Source organism: Cygnus atratus, chromosome 3, assembly GCF_013377495.2.
Source record: "Cygnus atratus isolate AKBS03 ecotype Queensland, Australia chromosome 3, CAtr_DNAZoo_HiC_assembly, whole genome shotgun sequence".
In the NCBI taxonomy this organism is placed as follows: domain Eukaryota; kingdom Metazoa; phylum Chordata; class Aves; order Anseriformes; family Anatidae; genus Cygnus; species Cygnus atratus.
In genome coordinates this window covers 71,701,017-71,716,990 of record NC_066364.1, presented here as the reverse complement: position 1 = coordinate 71,716,990, position 15,974 = coordinate 71,701,017, and the positions used below count along the sequence as shown (strand labels likewise).

The 15,974-nt window shown below is 42.0% G+C and overlaps 2 protein-coding genes and 1 non-coding gene across 3 annotated transcripts; 2 read left to right on the top strand and 1 right to left on the bottom strand.

The window, feature by feature from the left end:
- The first annotated feature begins 24 nt into the window (after positions 1–24).
- Positions 25–8,227, top strand: TCP1 (t-complex 1). The gene is given in 13 exon segments (XM_035538306.2): positions 25–190; positions 1,225–1,310; positions 2,053–2,181; positions 2,547–2,644; positions 2,943–3,053; positions 3,704–3,872; positions 3,874–3,886; positions 4,522–4,648; positions 4,828–5,003; positions 5,720–5,843; positions 7,048–7,240; positions 7,528–7,691; positions 7,929–8,227. Coding segments are annotated over 13 exon segments (1,677 nt in total). The 5' UTR covers positions 25–117; the 3' UTR covers positions 8,143–8,227.
- On the top strand, positions 724–859 carry LOC118244214 (small nucleolar RNA SNORA29). Its single transcript, XR_004777504.1, has one exon. It is a non-coding gene; the product is annotated as a small nucleolar RNA SNORA29 (small nucleolar RNA).
- A 194-nt stretch (positions 8,228–8,421) lies between the features above and the next one.
- ACAT2 (acetyl-CoA acetyltransferase 2) lies at positions 8,422–15,974 on the bottom strand. Its single transcript, XM_035538307.2, is given in 11 exon segments — positions 8,422–8,653; positions 9,197–9,307; positions 11,069–11,140; positions 11,142–11,224; positions 11,464–11,586; positions 12,253–12,340; positions 12,342–12,397; positions 13,215–13,332; positions 14,306–14,487; positions 15,542–15,676; positions 15,790–15,974. Coding segments are annotated over 11 exon segments (1,185 nt in total). The 5' UTR covers positions 15,839–15,974; the 3' UTR covers positions 8,422–8,485.

Here is a 15,974-nt window from a genome sequence, read left to right as displayed (position 1 = left end):
TCCCCGCCACCGCCCGCCGCGGGGGGGTACCCAGCGTGCCCCGCGGCCCGGCGGCCATTCCGCGGCTCGGCGGGCCCCGTGCAGGCTGTGCGTCTGGCGCCGCGGTACGGCGCGAACATGGCGGCCATGGACGGGCCCCTGGCGGTCTTCGGAGAGCGGACCAGCGGCGACACCATCCGCACGCAGAACGGTAACGGCCGCCGTCTGCTCGGCGCAGGGAGCACAGCGGCGGGGAGGCGGCATGGTGCGGCCGCCATGTGCTTCACCGCCCTCCGCGGGCCCTCAGGGCGGGCTGGGCCCCGCTGCGGCTTCGTGGCCAGTGGGCCTGGCTGGGGAAGGGGCGGGGGGAGTTCGGGGTCCGCAGCGCAGGGAAGTGACCTGCTGTGGAGAGAGGGGGTCGGCTCCAGATATGGTTCTCAAAGGCATTGCACGTTTTTTAGTGCTCTATCCGAAATCTGGGGGGAGGCTGCGTATTCCGAGATGGTTCTGTGTTTCTAGGATAAAAATAAAAGGAAAAAGTTGAAGACTTCTGATGTTTGTGGTAGTCATTCAATTCTAATGCCATACTCAGGACACTTAAAATCAGGATTACCTTAATCCATGGTTGATCATAGCGATTTTGGCGATACAAAGGGTGGTTCCTTTCAGAAAGTTGCTGCTACCCTAAAAGGAAAGAAATAGCAGCATCGTTTGAAGTTCAAAGTGAGGGTCTACGTGCTAACTCCTCCCATTATACTACCACTTTTTCAATTTCCAGATGAAGTGGCTATGCTTGTGGGATAGAGAAAAAAATGCCACGGTCTGAAGGAAAAGGTTGACTGTATCTTTTTCCTATATGAAGTTGGCAGAACATCCTTTAAACAAGGTGCTACGTTAGCAGGTCATGTTTTGGTGACTAAAGACCACTCATTTTTAACTTACAGAATTTAGTTAAAAACTAAGGATTTTGTTTTAGTCGCAGACCTAATCGAAGTAAAAAGACTTGTTATTAGTTGTTACATGGTGGAACCATTCCTGTGTGTCTGCCTTGATACATGCTTCTCTACTTGCATTTTGTACTTCTAATAGCAGGAAGCCATTTTGCAGCTTAGCTAGGCTAAAATATAATTCTAAATAAGGTCACTTTAGTTTAAAAAAAGTCTTTGAAACACAGGTTCTTGGCACGTCTTCTGTAAACCTGAATCATTAGAAAGGTTTTTGTTTTTTTTTCCTTCACTTACACAGTTACTGCTGCATCTGCTATTGCCAACATTGTGAAAAGTTCTCTTGGGCCAGTTGGTCTGGATAAGATGCTGGTGGATGATATTGGGGTAAGCAAGCTTTCTTGAATTGTAAAGTGCCAGGATGATTTGTATTATTAAGTGCTTCCAGCTAGTGTGTTTTACTGGTCTGGTTGATAATGCGTGTACCTGTTTGGGTTTTGCACGATGGTGAGAGGGAGTGGGAGCAGAACTTGGGGAAAATTGAGCATGCTAGCTATTAGGTGTTTCATACTATGTTGCTTTTGTCATAGTTTATCTAGCACAGTTGTCTCCTTTCTCCATGTAAGTTTTCGTCACCACTTAAGCATTGGTTGAAATAAGGGAATGAATAACACCAATCAAGTCAGGCCTCATGATGTTCTTGACTTGTTTATCCTGATCTCTACATGATGAGAAATAACGTAAAAACAAATTCAAATAACTCTGTAGCAATTTTTAAATAATAATCCATATTCTGCATTTACGCTTAGAGCAAATCAAGGAAAGTTTATTTATGGACTGCTGTAATCAACTATTATATTACAAGCTATTCACTGCCTTACTATGAGCGTGGTGTGTGCAAAACATTTAATGAGTTTCTTCAATAAAGAATTTACGCATGAGAACGAAGTACAGATACTGCAGTGGTGGCACTGGTGCTCTTTTTAACCAAGAAGCAATATTTTTTTTATAATTATTTTATGGATAGTTGCAAAGAATAATTACCCTTCTTTTTCATAAATACAATGAAAAACAACAGTAAAAGCCATAGATGTGTACTTTGTTTTAACATTTGCTTTCTAAAAACTAGGATGTGACCATTACTAATGATGGTGCAACCATTCTGAAACTGCTGGAAGTGGAACATCCTGCTGCAAAAGTTCTTTGTGAGCTGGCAGACCTACAAGACAAAGAAGTTGGTGACGGGACAACCTCAGTGGTATGTAAAAAGTTTTACACACAGATACACCAAAAGGCAGTGTTTCATGGTGGCAATGCAGCTTTTGATTTATCTATTACGAATCTTGATGCAATGTGGATTAAGTATACAGAATGAAAAAACTTGGAGATGTCTAAATAGAGTTTTCTTACAGTAGGTTACATAATAAGATGGGGTGTGTGGTTTGTTTGTGTTAAGAGATACCAGTGTCCATACACATCTGGGGCTCTGGAATGGAATTCACTCACTGCAGTTTTTTCATCTTTTTTCCTTTCTGAAAGCCAGCTGATTCTGCTTTCGAATACAATAAGTAGTTGATTTGCTCATGGGGGATATCCGTATTTGATATTTGTATTTTCAAACAGGTAATCATTGCTGCAGAACTTCTAAAAAATGCAGATGAACTAGTCAAACAGAAAATTCATCCTACCTCCATTATTGGTGGATACCGACTTGCTTGCAAGTAAGAAACTCATACAATTGAAGTATTTTGCATTCTCAGGGTACAATAACTGCATGCTTTTTGTTTATTTCTGTATTTATGACTGCATTAATAAAGATTTCTTAGGTGCCAAGTAGATATGTTTGTTTTTGTTGTAGTTTTAATTTGGAACTCGTACAGTGTTGCATAAAAATGTCATCTTAATGTCCTGGAAAATGAATTTATCTGGTTCCTATGTTCACATTTGGAAGGCTGAGAAATGTGACTTTTCTCTTTTGTGGGAGTGGCATTCTTCACTAGTGTTTGTCTTATTCTACAGGGAAGCAGTTCGCTACATCAATGAAAATCTTACTATTAACACGGATGAATTGGGCAGGGAATGCCTAATTAATGCTGCTAAAACATCAATGTCCTCTAAGATTATAGGAATGTATCCTTTAACTTGATTAATTGACTTGAGTAAGAGTGTTTTTTTCCAGAGCTTGGGCATCTAGGCTGGTTTCCTTTTGCAGCACTTCATATAAAATGACTGATTGAATACTGTTCTCCCGTTCTTAACAAGGGTGTGAAAAGCATTTCAATCTGGCATGGAAAATATGTTCAGACCTTCACAAATTATCTGAACCTGGATAGGAACACCATAACAGGTTTATCAGTGTACTTGTTTGTTTCCTTACCACTAACGCATGTTAGTGATTCAGGCAAAGGAATTGTGTGAATGGAAGAATGCATTACAGACAAGTACCCAGGGGAGTGAAGCTGTAGGAAAGAAGGCTGCATTTTGGTAGCCACAGGAAAAAAAAAAATGTCATCTTTGTGCTTGTAAGGGGATGCAGACTGCCCATAGGGTAGGTGTTTTTATTCCAAAGGTGGGTAAAATGCAAGTATCTCAGTAGCCTGTCCTTTTTTTCTTATGAACGTCTCAGTTTTAAGAATTACAAATTCCTTTAAAGGAATAGTAAACTGTTTTACAGAAGAAAGGTAGCACTTCCATAGTGTGTTGTTTGTTTTTTCTCCCTCCTTTCCTTAAGCATAATATCAGTTTTCATCTTCGGTTTTAACCTTAACTTAGCACTTCAGTGATGGTGATTTCTTTGCCAATATGGTGGTGGATGCTGCACTGGCAGTTAAATACACAGACCAGAAGGGTCAGGCTCGGTATCCAATCAACTCGGTTAATGTTTTGAAGGCACATGGCCGCAGCCAAAAAGAGAGCATTCTCGTGAATGGTTACGCTCTGAACTGCGTAGGTGGGCTCACAGGGTAAGAACACACTGTTTCATCAAGTTCTTGTGTGAACTCACACCTCTTAGTCTTTTTGCATGGATGTGACTACTGAGTGTGTAAGTTGTAAAAATTGGGGTTGCCAGCTGCAGAATGATTAAGCAAGAACAAAAAAAAAACTTAGCATTTCACCAGTGGTTCTCAGACTGGGGTTTGTTCGCTAGTAGAGATCCCAAAAATACAAGTAACTGTAGCTTACCTTGCTCAGTATTGGCATGGTAACACTGCAGTCTTCTGGGCCATAAGCACCTCCCTTATGGGGAGCCAGTGTCAGTTTTACAGAGAACTGTTCTGTTTGGTGGAGCTGTGCTGTGATTAGGTAACTTGAAGAATGCAAGACTGATAGGTCAGCTTTTCACAGGCATTAACATTTTGGGGATGTGAGTCCATAAAAAGGTAATGGTTATAGTAGAGACTTAAAAATGTATTTCTCTCTTTGAAAGTCTTATCGGTATTTTCCAATACTAGGGCAGAACTGGAGACAGAAACAAACTGGTATTGAAAAACAGGTATCTCAAAAATGAAAGCATTAAATTTTATTCTCTAATGCCTACCTTGAGGATCTGCTAACCCGGTTTGACATCCTCTTTTTTTTGCTTACTCCCTCTCCTCAGGTATGACAAAGAGAATAGTTAACGCAAAGATTGCGTGCCTTGACTTCAGCCTGCAGAAAGCAAAAATGAAGCTTGGTGTGCAGGTTGTTATCTCAGACCCTGAGAAGCTGGACCAGATTAGACAGAGGTTTGTGGAAGCTTGACTAACTGAGCCAGCGGGGTTTCATAGGCTTGTTTGGTCTCTTCAGGTGGGGTGGCTTGATGTCTTTTGCTTCGCCTTCAGTCAAATTACATTTTAAATGTTAACATGTCCCAAATATACCAAATATTAATTGTAAAAGTCTTTTATAACTTCTCTCCTTGCAGGGAATCAGATATTACAAAAGAAAGGATCCAGAAGATTTTGGCCACTGGTGCCAATGTTATTCTCACCACTGGAGGTATTGATGACATGTGTCTGAAATACTTCGTTGATGCTGGAGCCATGGCAGTACGAAGAGTTGTAAAAAAGGATCTTAAGCGGATTGCTAAGGCATCAGGAGGTATGTGTATATGGATTTTTTTAACATAAAAACTGCTGTTAAGGTATTAGGAACCGATTGTGAAAATACAGCTTGCTAACATGCAGGCCATGCAAGTAGAGGATGAGTAGAGTTGAGCCACTCTTGTTAGTTTATAACTTTACTGTTGCTTTTAAGTGAGCACTCTGTCAGAGTATTCGAGTGCTGTAGGAGTTGACTGCTGAAAATTCACAGTGGGTGGCAAAAATGTTGCCTGGCACTGGAAAGATTTTTTTTTCTGCAAGTGGAAACCAGAATCAGTATTTATTTAGAGGTCTTTGTTAAGCATACCTTCAAAAGCCATTGTTTCAGAGAGTTATTTTCGTGTTATGTACCTTGCATGGATGGGAATTCTTCATTTGTCTTAAACTAAAACATTTTAAATACATACTGAAAATAAAATCTGTTCCCACACTGGATTTTATCTGTCAAGCTTGAAATTTGCAAGAAAGCATTTTCATTGTGGTAAAGCACAGGAAGTTGAACTAGTTGTGGAGAAGTGGTATGAAAATGGAGTAAAACCAGTAATGTTGATTATAAACTGGAGAATATTGAATTTGCTAACTGAGAATTAATCTGCGTATACTGCTTTTTTGTTTGATGTTGGAGTTTTTTTAACTGTATGTCCCTTCTGGGGAGTTCGCAAAGAATGTGTTGGAACTGAATGCTAATTTCACTTGTTTGTTTGTCTGTTAAAGCAACTGTATGTTCAACGCTTGCAAACCTTGAAGGTGAGGAGAGTTTTGAGGCATTAATGCTGGGACAGGCAGAAGAGGTGATTCAAGAGCGAATCTGTGATGATGAGTTGATCTTAATCAAGAAGTAAGGACCCCATTTAAAATACTCAGTTTTGTGTATGTTTGAGATAAAATCCTATTTATTTGCTTCTATGCTAAGTCAGTGGTATGAGTAGTTATACGCATGGGAAAGAGCATACAAGTCCACTGCAAATTAGAGGTGAAAGTACTAGTATTTCATCTTGCCTGCTGGGGCTGGACAACTGTCTCATCAACGTATCAGGCAGTCAGATTGCTAGATAGGCCTTACTGAAAATTCTGCTGGTAAACTTAAAAAAAAAAAAAGACTCTAAAATGGGTGCTAAAATCTAAGGAAATTCCTGGAGGCATTACAGCATTCACATCGTGTTCCTTTAGCTAGCTTTTAGCAGCGTAGTCACCCTGGGTTCCCTTCGCAGGCAGTGAAGGCAAGTAGGTTCTGGCTGAGTCATTTCATCTGATTAAGGAGGTACAAACTGAATCTCCTCCTTTATAATGGAAGACAGTGTTTATTTGCACTGGTTTCATTGATTCAGTCATCCAGGTGGTAGTAGCAAATGGAGTAGTTAAAAGGGTGTTATTTAGGGTTGTTCTAGGGGTAGGAGGAGCAAAAACTGTTAAAAACCTGAGCAAAATCCTGGTCTGCAGGGTATTCTCCCTGCAAGTTCTAGCACACTGCTGCTGTCAACTACTGGAAGACTTGAGAATCATAGTTCCTTTCAGAAGAACGTACTTATACATACTTAAACATAACATATTAACTTCTCCATTGCTTCTGGTATCCCTTACATGACTGCTCATACTGTACTGCTAGCAGCCATGAGTTCACTCAGTGGCCACTTTACTGTCTCCTGGGCTCTTCCTTCCATTCCACAATTGTCCTGAGACTAAAAACACTAAATTGATAAAGTTTTCTATTTTTCCTGATATTTAAATATATATATTTAAATATATTCTCCAACTAATATGATGTAAAAATATCTTGTCTGTCATACTTTTCTCAAGTATCTTTCTCTAAAAGGCTGAAACTCAAATTAGGTTCTTACATAATAGAATTCAAAATAAATACTGACTTCCTATGTCAGAGTGTATGTATCCTCTGAGGAAGTGTAACATTCTTAAGATACTTCTTTCAAATGTTGGAAACATATGGCTCCACTGAATTTCTTCTAAGAAAAGTTTTTAGCAAGAAGAATTTGAATTCATATTCTGTCCAACAGAACTGACTTCTGATTCCTTTTTTTCCATAGTACAAAAGCTCGTACTTCAGCATCAATTATTTTAAGAGGTGCTAATGACTTCATGTGTGATGAAATGGAGCGGTCTATACATGATGCTCTCTGCGTGGTTAAGAGGGTGTTGGAATCCAAGTCTGTTGTTCCAGGTGGTGGCGCTGTAGAGGCAGCACTGTCCATATATCTTGAAAATTACGCAACCAGTATGGTAAGTCTTGCACAGAGAAGGAACAATTTCACTAGGACAGTGTGAATTCTGAAGTATTTTTCTTCTTCCAGAAGTCAGTTTCATGATTCGTGGAAATGTAATGATCTTACAGAACTGTAAGATGCTCTTTTTTGGGGGGGGTATGAATTACTCCCTGATAATTACACTACATCTTTTTTTTGGCCTAAGTATGTTTTGCTTGTGAAAACTCCTACGTACTATTGAAACTGTTTTTTCTTCATCTAGTGGTGCAGGCAGTTGGTTTTTAAACTTCTTTCTCTTTATAGGGATCACGTGAACAACTTGCAATTGCAGAATTTGCAAGATCCCTCTTAATAATTCCAAATACATTGGCAGTAAACGCTGCTCAAGATGCAACAGATCTTGTGGCGAAGTTAAGAGCATTCCATAATGAGGCTCAAGTTAACCCTGATCGCAAAAATCTGAAATGGCAAGTATATCAGAAGGTTTTAAAGTGAAATGTGTTAGGTGACTTGGATGTAAAATCATTGTGCTGGCTTACTGAGGCATGATCTGCTTCTGAAAAAGGTGTAGGTTAACCCTGAAACCTTCCCCCTCTGTCCTTCAGTATTACATATGTATCACTGAGACCTAGAATTAAATGAGACGCTCCAAACTTATTTTTACTCTTTCTACCTCTCCTTCTGATGATAGTTCTTCTTTCTAGGATTGGTCTCGACTTGGTCAATGGAAAGCCTCGTGATAACAAACAAGCCGGTGTCTTTGAGCCAACCATGGTCAAAACTAAGAGCCTAAAGTTTGCAACAGAAGCTGCAATTACTATTCTTCGAATCGATGATCTTATCAAACTGCACCCTGAAACTAAAGAAGACAGAGGGTGCTATGAGGATGCAGTTCACTCTGGAGCACTTGAAGAATAACTTAGGTTTTATTTATGTTTGTCTAAATTACACTTCCCACTCTTGTATGTACAATGTTAATAAAACAAGTGGTTGAATGCTGCTATTTTTTTGTGAACAAATTAATTTTCAGCAGTGAGAGGGAGGCTGGTCCAGAGGTTGGTCCTTTTGGGCTCTGTGCTCTAAAAACTTGAGCACCTGTAGTTAACAGTAATGCTAGTTATCAAGGCTATGATATTAATAAGCAGCAAAAAGCAGTAGAAGTAAGTTTCTTTACTGTTTAAGGAAAATTTAAAAAAGTAAGCTGCAGGACAAGTTTATTAGTGAACTCTTTCAATGTCAGTCAGCATACTACAGCATATATTCATCTCTCAACGCACATAGCTATTCCCATTCCTCCTCCTATACAGAGAGCAGCAATACCACGCTTTCCACCTGTTCTTTCCAGTGCATGTAGAAGAGTAACAAGGATGCGACAACCGGAGGCACCAAGAGGGTGGCCAAGAGCAATAGCTCCACCTTGGATGTTGACCTGAGGGGGAAAAAGAAGACAATACAGAAGATGAAGTCATTTAATTTCATTGAAATTCAATGTGAATGACTACTGGGTATAGTCCCTGCATGTGAATAAGCCTGAATCCTTTACAGACACTTCAAGGAAAAGTAGATCAGGATCTGTAAAAGCTGTTAGAAGTGGCATTCTTTCCCAAAGGGGCCCATCTAGTCATGCACCTTTATTGTTCTCTGCAGCTGTTAAAAGCAGTAGCTGAGGTGAATTTAGGGACTGGAGAGTAATGTCTATGTTTTCTGCCATCTATAGAAGTAAATTACAAATCCGCTTCCAGGAACAAGTTCAAACAAGCTAATTGTAACTATGCTCATGCAGTTACCTATATTTGCATAAAAATCTGCCATAATAAAGCTACAGCTTGTTCTGTTAAGAAACAATTTGCCTGCTAGGCAAAGCAAGCCCACAGCTGAGTAGCTTAAGGAAATGCCTCATGTGGTTCCCATCATTTCTGCCTACTCTGAATGCAATCCAGCTGCACAGAACTACCTTAAATATATTCATTACCTTTTCTGGGTTTACTTTCAATTCTTTTGCTATTGCAACAGATAGTGATGCAAAGGCTTCGTTAATTTCAAACAAGTCAACTTGGTCCAGAGTCCATCCAGCTTTGTCAATCTGGTGGAACAAAACAGAGGCTTTATTAGCTTTTATGTTTTTTTCAGCACCCGAGGCATCTGTTCATAAGACATCACATGAAAAAAGCCACACCGTTTCCCATAGCCGTGGTTGGTAACTTTTGACAACAAACAATTTCATGGTGTCTGCAGAAGTAAGTACAGCATGCTAAAACGTGCTGGCTGCTTTTATAATATCAAGGTTAATTTTTTTACACCTATTGGTACTGCTAAAATACCAGGGAGTCAAAGTTTTCAAAACCAGGTTTTAACTTATTAAAAGGAAGTTTGTCAGGACGTAAGTCAGATTTTGTTAAAGATTCTGAATGCTTAATACAGATTTTTAGTACAGGAAGTAGTGAAGTGACCAGTAGTCATAGGTGGAGTGGAATTGCTCTGGTCTCTCCCGCATTTATTTGGAAGTTGTCACAAAGCTTTTCCAGAGTGTTATTTTAGAAGACAATTTGGCTAATGTTTTCACATGAGAAACTCGTACAGTTGCCTGCTTAGGTACAGGCTTAGGCATGTTTTTGCTTCCACTCAGTTTCTAACAACAATATGAAAAAGTAAGGTTCATTATGTTGCAACAGTAAAATGCATGGTCTAGTCAATCTCTCTAGAAACTGTTGTTATGAAATTCTGAAGCAATTAACTGATCTGGAGGGTGTGAAGTATGTGATAATGCACATACAGAGTTCATATTAAGTGAACTTTTTTGGAGTACCTGTAAGATTTTAGGTAGTGCTAGATACTGATTGTTTATTCCACAATTTAAACTAGAAATGTGTGTTTTATGTACAAAAATGAACATTTATGGTATTGATCTAGAAGAACAGTTTGAGGTCAGATTAGGGAAAGCTTCAGCTTTATGATTCCAGTTTTCACATTAAAAGCCACAGGTTGGGTGACCACATCACGCTTCTACATTGCTGGGACATTTCAGAGATGAACAAACTAAAGTCTACATGGTACAAATAGAACTACAAAGGAATACTAGAACAGATCTGTCCCTGTTGTAGAAGAGCTCTTTTCACACAGCTTCGTGGCAGTTTACGCAAATCACCAGGGGTTGCCATGGGCTACTTCTGCGTTAGCAAGCAATGTGGTACCATAGGAGCTGCTCATAGTACTTGCCCTCAGGACATTTTAGTTGGAAATCTTGTCCTGCGGACCGGACACAGTGCATCAGTGCATGCAGTATCAGTATGAGCACATTGGTTGTGGTTCTAGAGTGCACCTTCTTGTTCAGTTTCAACTCAGAGGAATCAGGCTTGTACATGCCAACCGTTTTGCAGGGCAAACGAAAACACAAAGGGCACCGCCACAGATGCACGTGCTGACCCTTCTCACTGTTATGTTATTGCAAATACAATTAGGCAGTGATATGAAAATTAACCTCGCCAGAGAATCAGAATCACATGGCGGCAGGACCAAATCGTCCCCAAATTCGGTTAGTATACACTTACATTAAATTTGATCTTTACCCCCTACGTTATCTATGAGGCCTTCTATAAACTTGACTAGTGTATTTTCTGAACTCTATTCCTACAACTACAAAATCTTTTTAAGTGAGTAGGTACTGGCCTGGTAGCACAAGAAATCTAAATCTAATATACTCTCCGTTATTTTAAGTCTTGTTTTCACTTCCTTTTTTCTACTAAGTTTTCCCTATAATACAGAAAAAAGAATATATGGCCAGAAAATGAAAAGAGATTACAAAGTTTTTTTTAAATAATAGATACATAGAAAAACAATTACTTACAGCCTTCCTTATTGCTGAAATGGGCCCTACTCCCATTATAGATGGATCTATACCTGTCTGAGCCCAGGACACGAATCCGAGCCAAAGGCATAAGACCTCGCCTAGCAGCTTCTGATTTCTTCATTAGAATTACAACTGCAGCTCCATCGTTTATACCTGTGGAATGACAAACAACTGCTATGTATTTGCTGGGTAACTGCAATCAAATATTGCTACTACTGTCCAAATACTTGTATTGCTTCACAGAAAGCAAGCAAAGACATCTCATCTGGAAAAAAGTCCTCCTCCACAGCTATATTTTGTGAGTTACACCTATGTTGTCAGACATGCTGTTGTTTCCTTTAAGGTGTATTCAGCAGTAACATTCAGCTTTTCCATTCTGGCTTTAGCATTACCTGAAGCATTAGCTGCTGTTACCGTCCCAGTTCCATCTGTCAGAAAACAGGGCTTTAACTTTGCCATTGTTTCCAAGTTGCTCCCATGCCGAGGGTGTTCATCTGTTTTAACTTCTATGGGACCTGCAAAATGGAGCGTTAAACTCACCGAGTGTCTAATCACACATGCTTGTCTAGAACAGAAAGCTGGCACAACCAACAGGTTGATTAGGAGTTTATGCCTTTTTTTTTTTTTTAAACCAACAAGCCATTCTGACTGAGCCAAATCAGTGTGAATTAATGCTCCCTTCCAGCAGCTTCTAGCAGAACAGACAGCTGGGTTTTCTGAAACACTAAGATAAAATACTGTCTAGTTGTACAAAAGCAGATCTCGTTCTTGCTCTTCCTGAGAAAACAGCTTCTCATCTAAGCAGAATGCTACCTTCCAAGTGGTAGTTGTAGGAATGTCATTGGAATTGGTAGTCAAGTGACATGAAACCTAAATTGGTTTCAGGAAAGCCCTCCACTAGTTCATCAAAGGCCTAATGCCAGAACTTTTCCCACAGGCTCTATTCAATGCAAACACAAAACAACTGATGTGTGACTTCTTGAAAAGTTCAGGTTTTGCACCCACATCACAGGAGGGTGATTCAAAATTAACCACTGGAAATTGAAAGAGAGAGCAACAGGTTACAGACTTACAGAACAGCTTACATAACAGGCTGCATAACTGGGAAAGCCCTGATTATAGGAGTCGTAGTAGCAAACAAGCTTCTATTTAAAATTGGCTCATTATCCATTCACACCTACCTTTTTTAGAAGGTACAAGAACAGGAACAATTTCTTTTGTAAAATAGCCAGCTTTCTGTGCTGCCTCTGCCCTGTTCTGTGACTGTACAGGCAAACTGGTCCTGTTCCCCTCTGCTAACTTGCCACTGATTGGCCACATTTTCAGCTGAAACAAGAACAAAACACAAATTAACAAAAATAACTGCTAAAATTGTAAGTACAAAGGTAGTTATTAACGTTTGCTGCAGCAAGCAGCTAAGCTCATTGAACAGTTTTCATTCTGATTTCTTGTTTTGTTTGCTTGTGATCCTCCAGAAGATTTTGTTTTGAGGGTGAACATTTCTGTATACGATTTCCTTCCAGATGATATATCAAGTTAAATACAAACATCAACAAGCTTTTGTATTTTCTTTTCTGAATTATGATGCTCAGATCTACCAACAGCTATTTAAGAGGAGAGAACAATTCTGAAGTTACTCTGTTTCATATGCAGCAATCGAAAAAGCAGTTGCCTATGCCATCTAGGATGCAATAACCTGAGGTCGCAGAACCATGTGCATCCACACTACTCTTTACGTAACTCCTTCCCATCGTAAATCTGTGCTGCTGAACACTTCAGTTACAGATAGGAATTGTTTCGGTTCCTTTTCCTGAAATTAATTTAAACTGCTCAGATGAAAAAAAGATGCGGTGAGACATGGTACAAAGAGGCCCACGCCAGGGAGTTCAAACACCTCTTTTTGCAGGTGAACACTGCATTATCTCAGTTAGGGGGAAAAAAAAAAAAAAAGTAGTTTTACACACAAAGCAGAAAATGCCTTCAACACCTTTCAATATTAGGGTTTGCTCTCTTTTTCATGACTACAACTTAAGGATGGCTTGAAACATCTTACTTGAAAATTCAGATTTCTGAAATTTACTCACAGGGAGTTCTTCCCCCCTTCACAGTTAACCATGTCATTTTCAGAACTGCCACCACTTACCTGTTATACCCATGTGATACTGATAAAAAGCATCTGTGAGGCCATCACGGATTATGCTATCTTGCAGGGAAGCCTCTCCCATTTTCACCCCAGCTCGCATGTGAATTACATGAGGAGCCTGCAAGAAGTATTTCAAAAGGAGTTATGCCTTTCCTATCCGTGGTACACAATACAGCCAAGACAGCTGCACAGCTAGAGGAAGATCCCCACCTTGGGGCTGCAGGTAGCAACCCCAGATCCCAGCCCACCTTTCTTCTTGCAGCCCCCCTCACACACATACCCCTCTTGCCCCAACCACCCTAATTCCTTTTTTCCCACTGCAGGATAGAATGAGCGTCATGGTAAGGGGAAAATTAGGGTCCTTAGCCAGTCAAAACATGAGTTTCTCCATCTGTCTGATCTGTCTCTCCCTGCAGGGTCTGATAGCTGGCGTGCTGTTTGGCCTCCACATTTCCCAGGCAGCAGGTCACCAAGCAGCAAATGTTTTCTCTGCACAGGTCGAATCAAATGGTTCTGTGGGGCGATACAGCCCGTGGGTCCCTTCAAACAGTTCCCACTGCACTACCAGGCAACGCCAACATCACCCTCGGCACTGACAGCCAGTGAGCCCTGGCAGAAGACCCCACCCTTGCCAGGCATCAGACCATTTGCCCAGTGCCAACCCATGACACAGCCTTGGGCTGAAAACCTTGAAATGAAAGCACTTTGCTTCCTTTCCAGGCTCTAATTACTGAACAATTAGTCTGCAAGAGAATAACATTTCCAGTTATTCATGCTTTGGGCCTCTTACAGCATAAAAGCAACCCTCGCTATTGCCAGCTGTCTCAAGCAAATAATTCATCACTAGAGGGCTAGACGGGAGTTAAAATGGAATTTTAAATGTGATGTGTGTTTGCAACAGCACCTTTTAAGTAGCTACGGTATCATTAAAAAAAAAAAGCTATAAAAGACCATTTTTGCATGTGTAAATTAATTTCCAAGTGCAGAAACTGCCTCCAAAGCATTAGCCTTGAAATGCATGGTTTCAACATAACTTCATTGCTGTTTGTTCCCCGTAAGCCAGAAAATGAGAGTGCAATCTTCTGATTTACCTTGCTCATACTTTCCATGCCTCCTGCAACCACAATGCTGGACTCTTCCGTCATTATGGACTGGGCACCCAGACATACCGCTTTCAAGCCAGACCCACAGATCATCTGGCAGCTCCATGCAGGCACGGAGTAAGGGATTCCTGCACCAACACTCGCCTGCCGAACAGGGTTCTGACCAGCACCTGCAAGAACACACACGGGTTTTCCTTGTCTACTCTCCAAAAGCAACGCAGGCCTTGTCACTTTCCAATTCTACCAACATTTAGAGCTTGTTCCTGTTTTTAGTTGGTAGACAAAGAAGTTCCCAGCAGTAATTTGTGAGCTCAATTTATACAAATGTTTTACTGATCAACAGTAAGATCAGTGACTTCAGCCACTTGCTACTCATAATTTTGTATTTGCAACTCTGCTGTTGACTGCTGGTGAGATTAAACATCATTTATTCAGTTTCAAATTGGCACTAACCTGTTGCGCATATATAAGATATAAGTTGATTTAAATTGCTGCTGGCTGAAGGGTTTATTTTTGATATCTTCTGTACACTGTGAATAGACAACTTTCCCCAAAAATTCCCCTGGAAACCAAAAGCACATTTGTGCAAATGAAAGCTTCCATTCATTCTTGCTTGCAATCTGCTGTAGAGAGAATGGGAGCACTATATACAAAGGCAATATTCTTCATCTACATCTCCCCAGACCAAAGCGAGGCCAGCTCTTTTGTATGTAAAGGTGGAGATAAGGAGAGCGCAGCATGCTCTCTCACCATGAGCTAGATTCACAGAAATCTGAATCGGCTTTAAATATGAAAGTATATCCTTTATTTTCTTCCACCCTCTTTAGAAGAGGGTCTGGTCTGCCCTGTGACTCTGCTGATCAAACGTTACCCTGGAAAAAGCACATGGCCGTGTCAAAGCAAACAATTCCCTGTATCTGCATTCCACGAAACCGAGCCGTTTGTGTGTAAGCAAGCAGCACGGCAGACCCTGCGGGTGGGTCTCCCAGCCGAACAGAGAAGCGGGCTAGTGTCTCCATCCAAGCCGTGGAGCCCGTCGCTGTTGATGCTGTTAGAGAAGCGCTGTGACAAAGGGAACGCTGCCAGCCCCCGGACTGCCAGCACCCCCCGTCCCCGCCCCGCCCCGCCCCAAGACCCCCTCAGAAGCAGCCCCCGGCACACACAGGGCTGCAGGGACCCAGCCGGGGTGTCCCCCCCCCGCCGCCCCAGGGCCCCCGGCCCTACCTGCGGCCAGCACCTGGCCCAGGACCACCTCCGACACCTCCTCGGGGGCCAGCCCGGCCCGCCGCAGCGCCTCGCGGATGGCGGCGGCGCCCAGCTCGTGTGCCGGCAGCGCGGACAGGGCGCCGTTGAAGGAGCCTGGAGGCGACACAGGGAGGGGAAGAGGGAGGAAGGAGAGCGGTCACCGCCCGCCCGCAGCCCCGGCGACACCGCGCCCGGGGCTGGGGGCCACCCGCCGCCCGGCCCCTCACCGACGGCGGTCCTGACGGCCGACACGAACACCACGGGGTCTGCGCTCATGGCTGGGCTGGGCTGGGCTGGGCTGAGCCGAGCCGAGCCGAGGCCGGGAGCGGAGCCGGAGCCTCAGCGTGCACGGCACGGCACAGCGCGGCGCGGCACGGGAGCGGGGCCGGCACCGGGACCGCCCCTCGCGTGG